Below are 20,497 nucleotides of genomic sequence, written 5' to 3' on the forward strand. Positions count from 1 at the left end.
TTGAGCAACGGCTGCGTGAGGTAAAACTATTGTCAACGATCCAGAGTCATCCGAGCATTTTGTTTCCAACCGAAAACTGTATTACAAAGAAACTGATTATGCATGCAAAAAATGGTCAATATTCATAGTATTGTAAGTTAATTACTTGTCATATTACCTTCTTTTGGGATGTGGTATGATCCTCTTACAATTTTGACATTTGAATTTGTTAACTATGAATGGAACTTCAAGGAGACATCTTGTGCATTTTGTTAGGTACCAATTATCATCCTCATTAACCTTGTCAATCACAACTTCGCACACAAAATTTATCTCTGAAGAGGAATATCATAAGTTAGTTCCTCTCCAATGACAATGACAATACCACCTAAATAATTACAGTACCTGAATATATGTTTCAGTTAACAGAGTAATATCTCTCACAGTTAGTGTCTGTTTGGTGTCTTCTTCATCAACATCAGACATTTCAGTCATTTCATCGCATCTGAAGGCATTGCATAACATAAATAGGAAGGTATATTATATTTTCTAAATTTTCTTAAGTAAAAAATTAACCTGTTTATGAGGTCATGAACACTGTAATGATCGGGATTGATAAAAATCCTTGTTGCAGGGTAGTTTGTAAGGTGTGCTCTGCCTATATCCGTAACGCATATTATTACTCAACATTTTAACTTAATTACGTAATACAAATCATTATGAGGGTGTCATTACCCATACCTTCATACGAACTCACTCTAGCACAGCTGATAATAATAATAGGTTCTTCCTCCTCAAGTTGTTGCAGAGCTTTGTCAATTATAATTCCAAATTCGTCAAACAAAGTGACAGACACGCAACACCTATGTAACGAAAAGTTGCTTAAGTAAGTAGCCCAATATGTAATTATAAAGAACACTAACACATTGTCGAATTAGAAGACAAACCTCCCATCTACCAAATCAAATTTCAGCCTTTGTTTTTCCTGACTATTTTTAGTTGAAGTAATGAGGGGTCTTCGGTTCTTCAAGTAACCAACCATGTCTAAAATTGAAAACATTTTAGTAGTAATAGGTGTTGTTATCAATTACAAAAATAGTATAACATCCATACCTACTAAGAACCTATTGTCTGTTGCAAGTTTCTCAATTTCAGTCATGTGGAAAAGATCAAACGCATATTTTTCAATTACTAATCCCGGCTAAGTTGCTCTGCTTAATTTTGTGTCCATGGTGAAGAATATGTGTTTTTTGTTTCTCACAGGGCGATATGTTTCGTCACCTAAAAAGTCCTTCACTTTAAAGTTGTCAACTATGTAAATGCCTCCTTCAACCAAAGGGCAAGTCAACTCCGCACAATATTTTGCATTTGAAAAAGCGTGAATTCGATGGTTCTGCATATTGTGAATCAGCATCATATTAAAGGGTGTTGTGGAAGTGAGACATGTAGTCCCCAGTTGTAATTATGATGTGCTACTTACCATATCATCGATGAGCAGCATATTAAAACCCCAAAATTCTTGTGTTTCTCTGTTCATTCCTTTCCACAGCGCCTGCACTCTTACTCTACATTTCCAGTCATAACTTGAGCTATCCACATCACTTAAATTGTCGTAGTTGTGTAGATCCATTTGTACGCAACTTATTGCTTCAGTATTAGGTACCTGCAGATGCGTTCAATAAATGTGTTTAGAGGTCACTCAAGTAAGACTATTGAATGCAGAGTGTAAGTGCCAGATTTAAAGATTCATACCTGATATGCTGCGAACTGGAGGCGGAGCTTCACTAAGTCTTCACCTAACTTCTTAATGGTATGTATATTTCAGGCTTCTTAATGGTAACTAAAGAGGTATGTAACCGAAAGCTAATCATGCTCTAGTTAGTGCCTAAGTTCGTACAGTAACACCACATGTTACTTGGTTGATGACTGGTTGAAGATGTGGCACGTAATGGCAGGGTAGATTGTCCAACTTCAACTTAACTGATACAGGGAGAGGTTTATACATAGATTTCAATAATATGGTATGACCTCATGGAAGTAAAAAATGGTAAACACCTAGCTTCCAAATTATTCTAATATATTTTCAAAATAACCTATATCTCGTATAAGTATAATATATTCAAAGTGTTGATAATTTTCTAATTTAAATATAGTAATACGTAAATTTATTTGTTTCATAACTTTGGTTGTTATTTTTATAGTAGTGGACATATTATTTGATCGAAGTTATATTCTATAAATAATTCTTTCTCACATTATCAAAAAAAATTTAAATTTAATTTACGTTGTACACACTTGGTTTATTTATTTGAAACCAATGGTCAAATTAATTTTTAATATTTGTAAGTTAATTCATTCAGTTCATTAAGTGATTGATATTTTTTGAAATCCAAACGCCATAAATTACATAAGTAAATCGTGTGTTAATGATGTTTAGGAAATTGTAATTTACATTTTTTTAATTTTTAACTTTTTGAATAACACAATACCAATTTTAAAATTTGAAAGCTAAGAAATGATTGTACTATTTGTAATTACAAAATTTTTTTAATTGCGTGATAAAATTATTGAGAAATAATATTTATATTTATAGTTGTTTTATTAAACTTATTAATTCCAAACCTGGGATATCTTAATTTATTGAAGGAATCTGAAAGTACAATTTCACATTAATCTTTAGTTTCGTATGCACGTAGCCACGTATTATTATATGTAGTATATAAAATATTTGCCAAATAAGGCATGTTGTAGTTGTACTACTTACAAAATGTAGTCAAATTATGGTTCATACACGCTAAATAAATACATTGAGTAAAGGTTTGCTCAATTGGATGTTTTGAAAATTAAATCGTGTGAGATAATACCGTTAGCAACTACATAAAATCTGTGACTTTGAATTGGACCAAGTAAATATTTCATACTATAAGTTACGGGCCTGTGGAATCTTGGTTCCAACAGATTGCTCGTGCCATTAGTTCAAAATGTAATAGCAGCTTATGTAAAGGGAGGAGCAAAAAGTTTATTGCTTTTGAATATACATAGTTCATAAAAAACGTATCGGTTAGACAACATAATTAAATTTCCTAAGTTAAACCATATTCTGAAAAGAATAGGATTTATGCTTTTCTTTTAAATTACATCTTCGACATGTACACAATGATTTACCACCAAGTGCGTAGCCAAAGTATTGCGGCTTTGGGTTAACTACGAAAAAAGCTAAAAAGCCCAATGTACATACGTTACATTAACCAAACTATATGATTACAGTGAGTTAATAATATTTATTCTGTAAATAAATTATGTTTTTTTTTAAAATTATGACATTAAATAAATATGTTTTCATTTAGAATTATGTACATACTTAAATTAATAAAATAATATATTAGGTCGTATTTTTATCGTACTCGCATATACAGTTTTCAATATTTCTACATTTATATTTGAATAAGGGTACAACATTATGTGAAATAAAAATTACTATTATTTTAAACACTATTTTATTGACATTAATGTCGCATTTATTGTACTTTTAAAATAAGGTATTTTATGTTTTTAAAAAAAATTCAAAATCATTAAGTAATATTTGTAATTAGTCAAATACATTGATAAATTAATAAAGTTTATTATTTTTAATTAAAAATGTCCAAATTAAAATAACAACTACTATTAAGTATTTCATTATTTATTATATGAATTTGTAAGTTTTATTTATTTCTGCATTTTTCAAAAACGTGGGTGTCAAATTTGGCCAACCAAAAAAAACGTGTGTGTCCTCTCACCATTTATTGAATAGTCACAGGTGTTACATACGGTGTATTGGTGAACGAACAGACGGTACATTGCATGTGTTAGAACTGGACTATTCATCTCCCCCAATACCTCTATTAAAGCCCAATGCATCAGACTCATAACGGTTCATTCATCATCTCCTCTGCATCAAATTTCTTCTTCTCTTACGCTACATCAATCAACAGAGCAATCAGAGCAATGACATCCTCTTCCAACAACAGGTGAATATCTTGACTTGTGCGTGTATACACATATATAAATAAACATGTTTCTCTGAACTGTTAGTCCATTTTTATGATTATTTAGCGTTTGCAACAGGTTTTATGATTTGGTTTCCATGTCTTCTTCTACCTTTTTTGCCTGTGTTGTACACCCTTTGCCATCCTCTTCACTTATGCATGTATATACATATATAATTTGTCTAATTCCTCCGAACTTTTAGTCCATTTGTATGGTTATTTAGCGCCTCCTTCATGTTTTATGATTTGGTTGCCAGGTCTTCTTCTTACTTACATGCCTCTCTTCTACACCGTTTCTCTTCATTTCACTTCCTTTTGGTATATTAACATGTCCACACCAATATTACTTGTCATAACTTTAGGCACTTTTATACTTTAATCTTTCATAGTTTGTGTAACAGATAGTTTGTGTAACAGATAAATTAATAGATATATTTAATCATAATAAAAAATTAACTTCTCAGAACATTTATATTCTTTACATATTCTGTAATCAATTAAATTTAGTTTTCACCTCAATATTAAACAGTTTTTAAAAAAACTATTTTCTGAGTTCAAATGAATAACATGTTCGGTTCTTTTTTAACATATGTGAGTGCTTAAATTGAATAGCTGGTGAAAATTCGAAATGCAATTTTTTTAAAAAAACTTAACTTTTATTTCTAAATGTATTTAAAATAAAAGGGGTGGGTTACTGAACTAAGTTGTATGACCAATTGATCAAAATCAAATTTGATAACTTCATAAATATTTGTAATCATCATCAAATAATATCTTCTCTTTTAATAAATATTCTTTACATTTTTTGCTGAATGTTAGTATATATATGACATATTTTGTAAGAAATGAAATTTAATTTTCACCTAAATATGAAACAGTTCTTTAAGAAAATTATTTGCTAAATCCAAATGAATAATATGTATGCCTAAAGGTTAACATAAGTGAATTAGTATCAACGAATTAAAATAACTTTTTATTAATTATCGAAAAAATAAAAAATTGATATATGATATATGATTTGGGAATTAGATTTAGACCAAATGGTTGTAATAGGTAATCTTAGACAATGTATAGTACCTCCCTTAATTATGGTCGTCAGTCTTCACCGGCCTAAATCTTGTTTATAAACAAACTTCATATATATATATATTGAAATAGAAATTACTTTCGCAAAATTAATATTTAACGTTTAAGAGAAAAATCTATTACAAATCGTGATTTGTTTTAATTATAATTAATAATATGGTTGGTTGAAGATGCATTTGACTTAAATGCTAAAATTCAAGAGACTATGGAAATTCATATATATTATATTAATAAAAAATGTTTTTTTCCTTTTTTTTCCTATAATGGTGTGCAATAATATAATAATAGAATTTTTTAATCTAGTATTTTGGTTAAAAATTGTATACTCCTTCAAATCGATATAATAAAGAATTGATATAATGTTTGACCGAATATATGGGTTAGTTAAATTTAATAAATGCATAACATAATTTATAGTTATAAAAAATCTCAACATTTTAATTAAAAAAAAGTTGAACTGAACCACATACAACCCAATTACAGTTGCAAGTTGCAGTTATTGAACAGGCAGGGGGAGAGCCGAGGAAAGGGGTTGTCCAGTAACTTCCACAAACTGAGAAAGGGGTTTCTTAGGTTCTGAGCGGCTCATTGCGCATTGTTAAAGGTAAGAAGTTATTTTCTTCAATCTTTACTATTTGTTCATGTGTGCAATATATATGATCAATTAAACTATTAGACATATACGTACTGACGCAGGAAGAGTGTGTTATTCATAATGAAAGGAATGCAATTGCTATGTACTGTTTTTGTAGAAGCATATAACAAAGGAGAGTTGGTATGTTGTTTCCTACTTTGTGATGACAACTCCTTATATTAAGGCTTGTACTTGTACTTCAGTTCTATTTGAATTTGCTTAGTCAGTACAATTATCTATTTATATTTTCCCGATTCAGCCTTTGCCTGAGGAGTTTGAAAAAATTATGGGAAATGAATTGACCAGAACAGTGTATCTCCGGGTTAGAAATGGTGATGCATGGCAATGTTTTCGTTGGATAGTGCCAATGCATGCATAGGAAATGTTGGAAAAATTATAGATTTCTATGCAATCAAACCATACAGTGTCTTCCTTCTTGATTACAAAGACCATGGACGTTTTCATGTTCAAATATTTGATGGTAATACCGTGGAGATTGATTACCCACTAAGGCCTATTCAATATCATAAAGTGTGCGGTACATGACGTGATCGGAAAATTTTTAGTCCGGCCGAAATTGAGAAACTGGCAGCAAGGTTCTTCTACAATGCAATGGGTGACAGCCGCCTAAGTGACAGAGTTTACATTGAGGGAGAACACCTTCAAAAAAATGCTTACACTCAGGTTACATTTTTCTAAATCGAATGTCAGTTCCGCTTGCTATTTCTACTATTAAGTTCAATTTTAATTCTATATTGGTTAGGTGTTGCCCAATGATGTAATCGCCCGATTAAATGTACATGAACAAATAACCTGGGATGGGTTCAGTTATGCCTGAACAAAAGTACTTGGATTATAAACTTGAAATGGGAGAATGGGAATTTGCTCTTTAACAAAGAGTGAACAAAATTTCGTGAATATGTGAACTTGAAAGAAGGGGATGTTTGTGTGTTTTCGCGTACAGAGCATTCGCAGAGGTTGAATATAAGTATCATTGACAATGATAATGACAATGAATCAAAAATTGAAGGTATATTTGCAGATCTTGATCAGGCCTCAAAAAACTTTAACTGTATATGACAAAATTGTTAACCATGTTGTATTCTTCCTGGGCAGTTCATGGAAGTGGAATTTCAGCCAAAAAATCTTTCAAAATGGTTAGTCATGACATGCTGCATGACGGGAATCTGGTAACGTAATTGCATAACTTACATTTATTGTAACAATTTTAGGGAGTGGCTAATACATTTATGTTCTTCACATCTATATTTGTACTATATAGGAATTACCATCAAAGTTTATAGACACTTATGGTTCAATGCTGGGTGACAAAGTTAGGCTGTCGTTTGGTGACGGGTGGCAGTACATTGCTAAGTTCTCTAAGCACAATAAAAGTTTGTTCGATTTGGATGAAGTTTTCAACAATTATTCTGTGAGGGAGAGTTTCTGGATTTTCTTCGATTGTCTTGGTCCATCAAGTCTATACTTAACAATATTTAGCACAAATTGTATGGATATTCTTCATTCTGCACCCGCTAAAGTGTCTTTGAAAGAGCTGTGGAAAAGACTGTGTTTTGAGGTTACTGATATGTCTACGTCAGATTCAGATTCTTCAGGTACTTTTCATTTCAGTATGTAGAATATTGCCAAAGAACCATACAGAATAACCAATTTTGTTTGCTTTATAACAGATGCTCATTTGGAGAGATCGCCAGGCCAAACAACAGGTACAACAGTACTCTGTCCATTTAGGTAGGATGTCTGTTGGCCTGTATGCATAATTAATAGTAATTATTTTTATTCCAGGATTGGTTAATCACATTTCATCAGGAGGAAGTCAATTACCTGTGATTTTGCATGATACAGCTGAGGCAAATGTCGAGTAAGGTACCTTTGAATTGATGCCTTAATGACTTATTATAGTTTCATATGTATGTGCATATTTTATGCTGGTGATCGTTGGGATGTATGCAATATTATAACTAATTATTTGTATTCCAGGATTGGTTAATGAGATATCATCGGAGGAAGTCAAATACCGGGGATTTTGCATGATGCGGCTCAGGCAAATGTGGACGAAGGTACATTTCAATTGATGGGTTAATGACTTGTTATAGTTACATAAGTAATTGTAAAATTTTATGCCGCTTCAGGAGCCACCCAAGCAAATCCAGAAGTATATTTTGGTGAAGAAGAAAATACCCTTTCCTTCACAGTAACTCTGTTGCCGTCACATGTTGATCAAAGAGGACACGGAGTGGTAAGATTACCTGTACCCAGTCCTTGTAAAAATGTGATCATGCTTAATCCGTACTTGTCCCTTTAACCTTTTTTTTTATCTTCCATATAGTATTTCCCAAGACACATGCTCCAAGAATTTCTACCATGGACCAAATCTACTCTCATCAGACTTCTATTTGGAGATGGTACTTGGTATTTCGCTGTTCAGCGAAAGAGGAAAACATGCCGATTTAGATTGTGCTGGAACGATTTCACCTACGACAATAACTTTGTTGCAGGCAACAGACTAGGATTCATTTACCAAAATAACTACACATTCAGAGTTGTAATCCTTACTTAATTGCACTTCCAATCTGGCATGAAGGTTATTTGTACTTTAATTCGGTACTTATTTGTACTTTTGAAGTTTGTTACGTTTGATCAACTATTCACATTTTAATTATACCCCCTTTCTTCACCTATTTTTACGGTCATAGGCGTAATTCGTCTTTATTATGTTACATGTAAGATGAAACAATTCAGAATACATTTGTAGATGAATAAACTACTACCAATCCGTAACGTAATTTACAATATATAATGGTTAAGAGCAAAGTATTTAACACGGTAAAACATTTTTCCATAATCAGATTTACATAATTACTTAATAACAATAATGTATTCCTACACATTTATAAATTCAAACAAACTAAGCTTCTGGAAGGCCGTAAAAAACTTCTTTGTAAACAACGTTCTGGGTGATATTTGTAGCTGCACCAGACTCATCATCAACAAATATAGTGAGGCCAGTGGGTGAGGTTACTCGACTAATAGCAACATAGTACTGTCCATGACTGAACACTGACTTAGGTAAGTATAGCCCAACTGTCTTCAGGGATTGACCTTGAGATTTGTTGATTGTCATGGCATAGCAAATCTGTAAAGGCATTTGTTTCCGTACCAATTTGAATGGCATCTTTGTATCTGAGGGAGAAAGCTCCATACGTGGAATGAAATGCTTCAAACCAACAAACGTACCACAGATTACTTCACACTCCACACAGAATCTCAGGCATTTGGTAACAATCATCCTTGTACCATTACACAAACCTAGGGTTTGGTTCAAATTACGCATTAGTATAACAACAACCCCAACCTTCAGTTTCAGATCATGAGGTGGCATCCCAGCTACATTTAAGGAGTTCAAATACTCTATTGGGAAGGCTTCATTCAGATCCTCATCTGTCCCACCAAATTCCTCTGCAGCATCAACACTAAAATAGGACACAGATTCTCCGGGGAGCTTTTCTACAATAAGAGAATTGAGGTGGCCCACAGTCTGGTTGGTAGGGGTCAAAATAGCTCTCTCGCTCAAGTACTGTGTACTCTGCCCTTTGTGAGAAAAATTATGGTACGTGCTACGAATGATGTTATCAACTGTGTTTTCAATTTGTACGTCACAGAACTGAGACGGAATCAAAATTTGATTTTCAGTGACTGGGAAATTGCAGACTTGAGGTGGACTGACCTGGCCATTACCAATGTCAAGTACCCATTTTACAAACTTTTTAAGCTCTTCACTTTCACTATCACTCTCACCTTGTTTCAAGCGCATGTTTTCTGTCAGCAAAAATACTTGGCAAATGGACCACAGCCTTGACCTAGTGATACAGGCAGCTACAATATCAGCACGATCTCCATACGTAATTACTGGGAGGATTTGACGGAAATCACCACCCAGAACTACGGTAATACCGCTGAACGACATGGCATAACGTTCTGGATCAACAACTTTCATGATATCCTTCAATGATCGGTCTAGGCATTCAAATGCGTACCTGTGCTGCATAGGCGTCTCGTCCCATATTATTAGTTGTGTCTTTTTTATGAGTTGCGTAATATCTGAATCATGGGCAATATTACATGTTGAACATTCATCAAGAACTATTGAAATTTTAAATCTGGAGTGCGCAGTCCGACCACCGGGCATTAATGTGGAAGCAATCCCTGAAGAAGCAACTGGAAGCACAATTTTACCTTGTGAACGTAACTTACATATAAGAGTTCTCCATAAGAATGTCTTTCCACAACCCCCACTACCATAAACGAAGAAAATCCCTCCAACGTTAGTGTCAATAGATTGTATTACTGCATCATATATTTTCCTCTGCTCCTCTGTACAGTCATGTAGTAGCTTGGCAGTTTCATACTCCATCTTCCTGGTGTCATAGCTTGTCTCTTCAATTATCAAATTGTTTGTTCCATTGTTCAAATAGCTGCGAGGAGGTTGAGGCAACTGATCAAATTTCTTCAAGGATTTACCAACTGACCGGAGCAACTCATCTATTTCTGCAATATTTGATATCTAAAACTATTTAACAACATTCACCCAATTATAGAAAAAATGACGAACAATTAATGGACTGCATTTTCAGCCCACAAAAATTTTAAATTTGTCATACACTGTAATGTAAAAAGGTGTCATGCCTCCTAAAGCATAGAACTGCAGTTGCATGTCATTAAGAGTGAATAAGGTATTTGGACAACTTTGACGTCGTCTGAGTAAAATGTCATCAACCATGCTATTCCAATGTGTACTCCATAAAATCTTCAAATCAGTGACTTTACAATTGACAATAATATGGACAAAAAACTGTCGAACCTGGGGAGGTAATCTACATGCAGAAGCTTGAGTCAACACTTCATGCCATTCTTTATCATCGTCAAGTAAACCATACTCTTTACAGGCATCACGAAATGTACTGTAACATACTCCATTAACGGTACGTAAAGACTCAAAGGAGGTGGCACCACGTACCTTCGTAAGCAATAAACGAAGAAACCAAGGCTCACCCGTACTGTGATGCACATAACATAATCTACCTATTTGAAAACCACGCTTCCTTATGGTCCATTTCCTCTCACCATCATTCCACACATAAAACCGTGGGATTTCATCGTAAGTGTACTTCCGTGCATTAACATCAACAGAGTTTAAATAAAAAAAGGCTTCCAGTTTATTGAACTTGTTCTTCTCCCTGGCAGCAACTTTCCCTAGCGCTTCATTGGCACGGAAGGTGCAGTTTTTGTCACCTGGTAAGTGGAATTGAAGTCTATCAACGGATATACTTCTATGATGGATAGGGAAGCCAAAAATCCTATAGGCTGATCCAACACCGCATAAATATCTCCCATCTAAATATGAATTTATCTCATCTATTCCCCCCTCATCAGTGTCATTCGCTTGCCTTTTTCTTTTTCTCTGGACATGAACGGTAGCGCGATCATAGCCTTTCAAACAATATTTAAATAAATACTTAAGACTGCGTGCATGACAACATATTTCCACATTCATATGGCATTGATACTTGACTAAAAGATCCCGGTTGTATGGTACTACCCACTGGTTGTCCAGCTCAGCCTTCCTTATTTCAACAGTAATGTTTGTCCTGCGTCGCATATACATCGGGAAGCCACTGTCATCAAAAGTAGTTCGAGCACAGTACCTGAAACCATTCAATTATTACAAAGTTTAGGTATTAGGGTAACTTACTGGATTCTGAAATGACACAAAAAAGGGTATGCCTATATTTTACTTTTTCGGAAAATGACGTATGCAACGTAAATCTTTCATGCATGGAGACTTTACATTTTGCAAATCACATGGACCGTGGATCATAAATTCCTTCACGGCTGCATAACCAACCGGATCTAATAAAGGATCTGGGATTTCTGCGGATACAAAATTATCCACATTCTGCTTGAGGTTTTTTTTTGAATCAGCATCTAGCCATATTAACATATGTACATGTGGAAGGCCTCTTTTCTGAAACTCGACGACATACATAACTGGAAAACGGGAAAATTTAGATTATATTGGCAATATGCAAACAAAAATGTAATTATAAATTAAACTAAGAAAGTCCTGGTAAACAATCTTACCTCCAATACAAACACCAAAGTGTTTTTTGTCCTTAATATCTACCATTAACTGATCAAGTTTTAGCCTAAACACCCTTGATATGATGTCAGGATAGTTTGGAGCAATGCAACCAGGCACATACTCCATCATCTTCTGAATTTAATATGTATACATAAAGCGCCCTTCCATTGTTAATTGAATGATCTATGTTACCACCAATAGAAGTAAAGGCAAAAATTGCATTGTAGAGTCGAATCAATCTATGAAAAGTAGGACCTCTTTTCTTGTCGTTGTATAAATCCAGCAAATACTCAGGGGTAGGAGGGATTGGAGGCAATCTCACAGCACCTTTCATGCAACAAAGAGAAAATATAGGACAACCTTTAGTCACATCTTTATTTACCCTTTCTTCCTTCCACATCCGAGCATGACATTTGGAACATATGGCAGTAGGACCACCCAAAGAAGCATACTCCTCAGGAACGACACGTCACTGTGCACGTCTGCTCTGCATCAAATTACAATCCGAATTCATCCCATCAATAATGACTTCATCATCACCATCAAGCGACCAATTAAGACAATCTGCATCATCTGTATTTTTTTATTTTAGTTTGACAAAATTAAATGTGGATACTTTTTTAGGAGTACATCTTTGTTTTTCTTACCACTTGATTCACAATCACTTGCTTCATAATCTGATCCTTCAGAATCATCAGACAAAAATGAAGGAGCAACCACATTCGGACCTGCAAGAAAATATTAAATGGTAAATCATAATTACGTAAGACATAACAATGACGCAATATCACATTCATTTCACCTTCATTAAAGTCATTACTTTCTTCCTCATCATCACTAACAATCTCATCTGCGAATAATTCTCTACCAAATCCAAGATAATTTTCCTTCCATTTCCGATTCAAAGGTTCACGTCCATTTAACGAAACATCATTAATGTTTGATCGCGTTTCCTCTGTTTCATAATTAAAACAACTATTATTTAGTTATTCCTGTTATCATAAGGATAGACAGACAGAAGCTTAACAATGCTAGAATCTAATATTTACCTATCAACATATTTCTAGAAAATGAGGCGCTACCTAAATTTGTTACATCTGATAAAGGAGTTCTGTCATGACTACCTTCAAGAGGATTCATGTAGTTTACTCTGCTATTTGATCGGGGGGTAACAATAGGACTAATACATTCTACCAACCAAATATTAAACGCATTATTGCTTCATAAACATAAAATAGCAGTTGCTTTGCAAGAAAAACACAGAGTAAATTAAGAAAACAAACAATAGTTGCAGCTGTTTCATTCAAGTGGCCTGACCTAGGCAAGTCACCAAGTTTCCTCCTATTTCCCACCAACCTAACAATATTTGGCGTGGATTCCGTCAATATACCTGCATTACAGACAAAACAATGGGTAGTCAGAACATAAGCCTAAGTATGTTTGCGATTTAAATTTTGTAAGAATTAGAATCTGTACTTGTAGGTGTTTTGTTTTGGCTCCCACTACTAACTATTTCTGGGGTAAACAGAGGTGATCGGTTCGTCTTGGTTGACGGAGTATGAACGTTGACCATTGATCCTGTACGGGTGCTGAACAAACAAAAATAGAAGTCTTACTTATATTCACACATACAAAGAGAAGGTATTCAATAACAACAAACTTACCTGTTGTAAGTCATATGTCATAGCCTATTTGTATATTCGAGGATTCAACTCAACTCAAATAAGAATGTAATAAGTAAATAGTGGATCGACCGTCAGAGAGATCTCGCAAAGTAATATCTGTCAAAGGATTCAGAAACAAGGTTCATCTACAGACTTGAGGAGGTAATTCACTGGAAGAAGTTCAAGAAGTTGATCATGCCTCAGTGATATAAATCAAGATCGTGGATTTAATCAAGTGACAGAGATCTCGTCAGAGTATCATTAATTACAAGGATTTAATCTGAAGAAAATCAAAGCGTCAAAGTCAAGACATGAAGAAACGTCACGGAAGTTAGTCACTCATGAACCAGACAGTACATCGAGTGTCAACGTTGAAGTGGCGGAATTGATTCATAATTCTCAGTGATTTTCAGAAGATTTGCAGAAGAATGGTTGCTGCTCAAGACTAGAATTAATTCTCTATTAATTAATTAAGTCATCTAATTTAATTAAGAAAATAAATTATATCTGCGAAGAATAATTTATTTATTAATTCAATTAATTGATTAATTAATTCTGAATTAATTTTAGGAATTTTCAGAATTTAAATTGGATTAAAATCTGCATTAAATCAGCAAGACAATTGAAAATGAACTAGCATGACAATCAGGATTGTCATACCGATTGTCATGCTAGGCCAATTTCAATAGTCTCACCGAAAGTTACACTAGGAGGAGGATTGTCTTGCTAGTTCATTCTGATTGTCATGCTAGTTCATTCTGATTGTCATGCTAGTTCATTCTGATTGTCATGCTAGTTCATTCAGATTGTCTTCCTAGTTCAATCCATTGTCCTACCGATTGTCTTGCTGAGCTCAGGATTGTCTTGCCAGTTCAATTCTATTCTGTTGATTAAAAAGAAGCAGACAAGCAGCAGTTCATTTTTATCCATCCAATATACAAGTCAAAACAAGAACAGAGCAGAAAAGAAAAAGAAGACAAATATTTCATCTTTCATCTGCAAACTTCAAGATTAAATTTCTAGATTGTAAAGTTAAATTCAATCAACTAGAAATCTTTATCTTGTTCTTGTATAACAATCTAGCGGATCAAAATCCCTAGAACTTAATCTCAAATCGCGTTTAGCATTTGATTCTAATTATTGCAAAAATAGAAAAAGTTCATGTCGAATTTATTCTAAATTTGTGATAATTAATTTGAGATTAATTCCTTGTAATCGATACAGTTGTTGTAACACCTTTCAAGTTTAATAATATTTTTATTTAACTTGAATTTTGTTTCACATTTTTTATTCCGCATTTAATTCGATTATTCGGTACTGTTTGTATTCAACCCCCCCTTCTACAAACACATTGGGACCTAACAATTGGTATCAGAGCCTTCTGATTAACGAACAAATCAAGATCCTAGACTTTTGTGATTTTTCAACTCCTTGAATTTTTATTTATTCAAAAATTCATAATGACTTCACATAAAGTTGGAACCGTTAAAATTCCACAATTTGATAAAGAGAATTATATCATGTGGAAGAAGAAGATGCTATTATTTTTACAAGTTGCAAATCCCAAATATTCAAACTTGTTAAAGAAGGGTATAAAAACTCCGATGGTTATTGAACCGGAGGTAATAATAGATGGTGTGGTGACTACTGAAGCTAGAACCTATCCAAAAGAGCCTGAAGATTTTTCTCCTGCTGAGAAGGAAGAAGCCTCCTTGGATGCCAGCCTTCAATTAATATTAATTGATTCCCTTGATCCCTTGATGAACAGACATGTGATGAACTGTAAAAATTCCAAACACATGTGGGAAACTATTGAGGTGATTAATGAAGGCACAGAGGAAGTTAGGGAGAACAAGTTGGAAATCCTAACCTCTGAATATGAACATTTTAAATCAAATCCAGGAGAAGGAATTACTGAAGTGTTTGAGAGGTACAATGCGTTGATCAACAACCTGAACATCAATGGAAAGTATTATTCAATCAGGGAGGTCAACAAAAAGTTCCTTTTAACACTGCCAGCTCATCTTGAACATAGAATCACTGCCATTAGAGAAGCTAGAGATCTGAGTGAGATTTCTTTGGACAGGCTCTATGGAGTGTTAAAAACCTATGAGTTGGAGCAGATTCAACAGAAGGAAGTCTATGGAAAGGATAGAATGGTCAGCACATCTACTGCACTTGTAGCTGAAGGTCAACAACAACAGCAATCTCAACAATTAGAGAGAATGGTACAGTGTTCCAAGGCTGAGGAAAATATGTTAGTAGCAGAATATGATCCTCCTACTACAAATCAATCAAGTGATGATTTTTATTCCTTGGAAGAGCTGGAGCAATTGGAAGACGAGTCAATGGCCCAAATTGTCAAGAGATTCTCCCATGTCAGATTCAAGAGGAATCCCAAGCTTAAGTACAAGTCCAACTACAACAAATTGCAGAAAGGTGGATCTTCATCCTCTATCACCAGCAGTGGTGGGTACAAAACATGGATGGTTGATCGAAGCACCATTAGATGCTGTAACTGCAATGAGTTGGGACACTTTGCCACAGAATGTAGGAAGCCAAAGCAAGTAAGAAAGAACTCTGAAAGGGCTTATCTGGCAAAGGGAAGAAGCTGGGATGATACTGACAGTGAAGATGAAGATGAAGGAAATCTTGCTCTTATGGCTATTGATGGAAAAGCTTCATCGTCAAGAATAGAGGTAAAACTTTCTGATGCTGAAATGGTTTATCATCTAAGAGGTAACTTAGATTGTGCACGTCGTGATAATGAACTGTTAAGTTTACAGATCACAGACCTTGAGAAAGAGGTCAATGAATTAAGACTTGTGCACATTAATCAAGACAAATTAAAAGAACAGGTATCTTTTCTAGAGAATAGAGTTGACTGTTATAGAAAACTCGAAACTATTCTCAAAGACAAGATCACCGGTCTTGAGACTAAGGTTAGAGCCTACTTCAATTCTTGTTCGAAGGCTAAAGAGTTCTACAGTAAGCAAGCTGTTAATCAAACATCTGGAATAGGATATGATTACAATGCTGCTATTGGAGAATTAGGCATAAACTCCCCTCCTCATGTCTGTGCTAAAGGGAGGGAAGTACCACATGTGCTTAAGGGTGTTGATGAACCCCTCTATAAAGCATCAATTGCTGAACCATTTGATGCGACCTCTTCTGTTATTCAAGAAGAAATACGTGCTGAGGATCATGCTTATGAGAAGATTGTTTCCAAGTCAAGTGAGTCGAAAGTTCCAGTCAAAGTTGTGAAAGTAACTGAGACTAACTCAGACACACATGAGTTGGATAACAATAATGCCATGTCTACCATACATAAATTGCCTGCTGTTAATCACTCTCATAAAGCATGTGGTGTTTCCAATTGTATGTCTTGTGCTTTTAATATGATGTATGCTTATTTTAATGGTAAGCATGTGTCTAATGATAAGACTACTCCTTGTCAGCATGTGAATAACAAGAAGCATGATAGGTCTAAGACTGTCAGTCCTTCTAAGGCTAGAAAGGATACATTTGTGCCTAAGCTTAAACAGAAATTTGTTAAGGCTGTTTACAAGGTCAAATGTTCAGTCATTGAGAAAGTTGAGACAATTAAAATTAAAAATGTTGTTTTGCCTGACAAAGGACAATTCTACAAGTATGCCGGGCCCAACCAAGTTTGGGTTCCGAAGAAGGTCTAATCCATTTGTAGTGCAGGGCATTAAACAGGCATAACCGGTAGTGTGGATTCTTGACAGTGGATCATCAAGACATATGACCGGAGATAGAGCCCTGCTATCAAATGTGGATTGAGAAAGCTGGCCCCCAAGTTACCTTTGGAGATAACAGCAAAGGTTTATCCGAGGGATATGGCTGTTTACAAGCTGGGAATGTTATCATTGTAATTTTGTATATTGTGCTAGGTTATTATCAGGAAGCAATATCTAACATATAGCACCAGTGACGAGACTTGAGAATATTACGACATATCAGGCACCTGCTGCACATTACACTTGGAATTGTACTCTAGTAAGATGTGTACAAGTGTACTCCTGATTGGTGAGTTAAAAGAAGAAGTCAGTGCACCACAGTTCATGGACTTTGCAGCTGCAGATCTATTGGACTATGCAATCTCTTCTTCACAATCTCACTTCAGGTTGGTATGAACTAGTGTACTACTCAAGCAATCGTCAAGGACATGGTATGACACTCTAACAGAAGTTACAGTTTTATATGAATAAGTAGAGTCGTCATATTTATAACTATCTTATCACTAGGCACAATCATATTGTTTTATATGTGCAGTGGTATATTGTTTATGCAACATAACAATTAGTATCTAAAGTACTTGACAAGTATCGGTCAATGATATGTTGTTAACATTATGTTGCAGATATTTGTAAGCTTTTGACATGAATGAGAATTACTTAGACTTTACCCTAAGTGATCAATGTTTTATCAAAAACTCATTCATTTTGAAAAACAAAAATTAAAACTTCTTTCTACATTAGTGATTTCTTATTTCATGTAAAATCTTTTGACATCACTATTGTAAATCATTTTCTCTCTATTACCATATGTTCTATGATACAGGTTCAGTCTCCAATGACTTTCTTTCATTGACAGTCATGAGGTTGAAAACCCACAACGTCTATCCCAGACTGTAAAGACAAACACAAAAACAGAACCAACCAACACTCTTTTACCACTAAAAGTAGTATGAATGAGCGTGAGGGAGATAGTGCCTAGTGCACCACATAAGGAAGGTTCTGTAGTCAACCCAGTAGCTCTGTCTCCTACATAGATGAGTAGTATTTAAACCGAGACAACTGCTAGCCCCCATACATCTTCTCAAAAAGATGTAATGGCTGAAAAGGCACAAAAACAGTTACTAGATTCATTCTCTCAACAGGGTGCGTCTATTGAATTTTGCCTGTCGGCCAAGGTATCCGATGTAGTGTCACCACTTCAAACATAATCAATTCTTGATGCACAAGGAGAGGTTACACACACAAAGGATGAGTTGACGGAAACAAGAGTTTCGACCATTTTAAGGTCAGATTCGATTGTTCAAGGTTCGTTAGTGGACCAATTGCCTTTACAGGTGTTAGGAGAGGATACTGATCCAAAAGCCATATGTCAGTGGTCAGTGTCTACCTCCCCAGGCTTAAATTCCCTGGATGCATCTGCGGATAGTGGATCTGACATAGGCGCAGATCGGCAACTTGTTGACAATGATTCAGATATTACCTGATGAGTCACAAGGAAATGTCTTCACAGACATTAGAAAGGAACTTTGATCTTTATGCTAAATTCGTTGGATCATTGTTTACCTTCCCAGAATTCAAATCTGGAACCCTAAAAGGGAAACTAGCAACTTGTAAATTATGACTCAGATTCATCTGACGAGTTTAACAAGGATGGGGATTTGTGAACTCCCATTGCACCACCTGGTGACCTCCTTAAGGATGGCTAAGGTGATTTTCCTTGCAGGTACAGCTGGATTATGGAGCTATGAGAGAAGAGTGATACACTTTTGAGAATGAGTGTAAACACGAGTGGAGAGAAGAGCGAAACTCATGTGAGGTACACTAAACAGAATCACACACTCACAGTGAGGAAGAAAGAGAAACTACTTGTTATTTCTTTTCCAACCAAGTGAAATATGAGAACTTCTTCAGACGACGGCATACATTCCTTCACTAAGGGGGAGATAAAAGCTTAAGTAATAGTTTGGAGGATTCCTCAACTAAGGGGGAGAAATAGCAGGGAGTAAGAAAAAGATCCTACATGTACACTACACCACACCATTGTTGTTTGTAACTACGGATCCTATTGTACGGGAGAGGTGGTAAACACAAGGTGATTTCCTAGTAAGGGAAGAAGCTGTTAGGGGAGTACCATTGGTTTTTATCTGCGGATCCTATTGTACGGGAGAGGTGGTAAAACGAAGGTGATCTTCTTTAATCAGTTGATTCTCATAGGGGGAGAAGCAAGAGATATGGGCTTCTCAACAGGAAATGTGGTTGTACATGTGAAGATGGAACTACTTGAAGATATGTTCAGTCTAGAGGAACATCTACTTGGAATCTGGAAAATGTTAAATCTAGTCCAGAAATTTTCTACTATTTACTTTGCATTTCTGTTTATATCTTTTTCTTATTTGTTAGTTGAGTTATCCTCTAGGTATTTGTGTGTTATTGTCTAACAAACAAATAGGGGGAGATTGTAAGTCATATGTCATAGCCTATTTGTATATTCGAGGATTCAACTCAACTCAAATAAGAATGTAATAAGTAAATAGTGGATCGACCGTCAGAGAGATCTCGCAAAGTAATATCTGTCAAAGGATTCAGAAACAAGGTTCATCTACAGACTTGAGGAGGTAATTCACTGGAAGAAGTTCAAGAAGTTGATCATGCCTCAGTGATATAAATCAAGATCGTGGATTTAATCAAGTGACAGAGATCTCGTCAGAGTATCATTAATTACAAGGATTTAATCTGAAGAAAATCAAAGCGTCAAAGTCAAGACATGAAGAAACGTCACGGAAGTTAGTCACTCATGAACCAGACAGTACATCGAGTGTCAACGTTGAAGTGGCGGAATTGATTCATAATTCTCAGTGATTTTCAGAAGATTTGCAGAAGAATGGTTGCTGCTCAAGACTAGAATTAATTCTCTATTAATTAATTAAGTCATCTAATTTAATTAAGAAAATAAATTATATCTGCGAAGAATAATTTATTTATTAATTCAATTAATTGATTAATTAATTCTGAATTAATTTTAGGAATTTTCAGAATTTAAATTGGATTAAAATCTGCATTAAATCAGCAAGACAATTGAAAATGAACTAGCATGACAATCAGGATTGTCATACCGATTGTCATGCTAGGCCATTTTCAATAGTCTCACCGAAAGTTACACTAGGAGGAGGATTGTCTTGCTA

The 20,497-nt window shown here is 34.9% G+C and overlaps 1 protein-coding gene across 1 annotated transcript; it reads right to left on the minus strand.

Moving 5' to 3' along the window:
- Nucleotides 1-8,656: 8,656 nt before the first annotated feature.
- On the minus strand, nt 8,657-13,568 carry LOC141711906 (uncharacterized). Its single transcript, XM_074514613.1, has 12 exons — nt 13,555-13,568; nt 13,367-13,479; nt 13,208-13,280; nt 12,940-13,109; nt 12,693-12,845; nt 12,538-12,618; nt 12,392-12,463; nt 12,111-12,217; nt 11,890-12,022; nt 11,544-11,796; nt 10,435-11,453; nt 8,657-10,296 (listed from the first exon to the last, which is right to left on the minus strand). Exons 1-12 carry the CDS (start codon nt 13,566-13,568, stop codon nt 8,657-8,659), a joined length of 3,828 nt encoding a protein of 1,275 aa, XP_074370714.1.
- Between the last annotated feature and the right edge of the window lie 6,929 nt (nt 13,569-20,497).

Source organism: Apium graveolens, chromosome 1, assembly GCF_009905375.1.
Source record: "Apium graveolens cultivar Ventura chromosome 1, ASM990537v1, whole genome shotgun sequence".
In the NCBI taxonomy this organism is placed as follows: Eukaryota; Viridiplantae; Streptophyta; class Magnoliopsida; order Apiales; family Apiaceae; genus Apium; species Apium graveolens.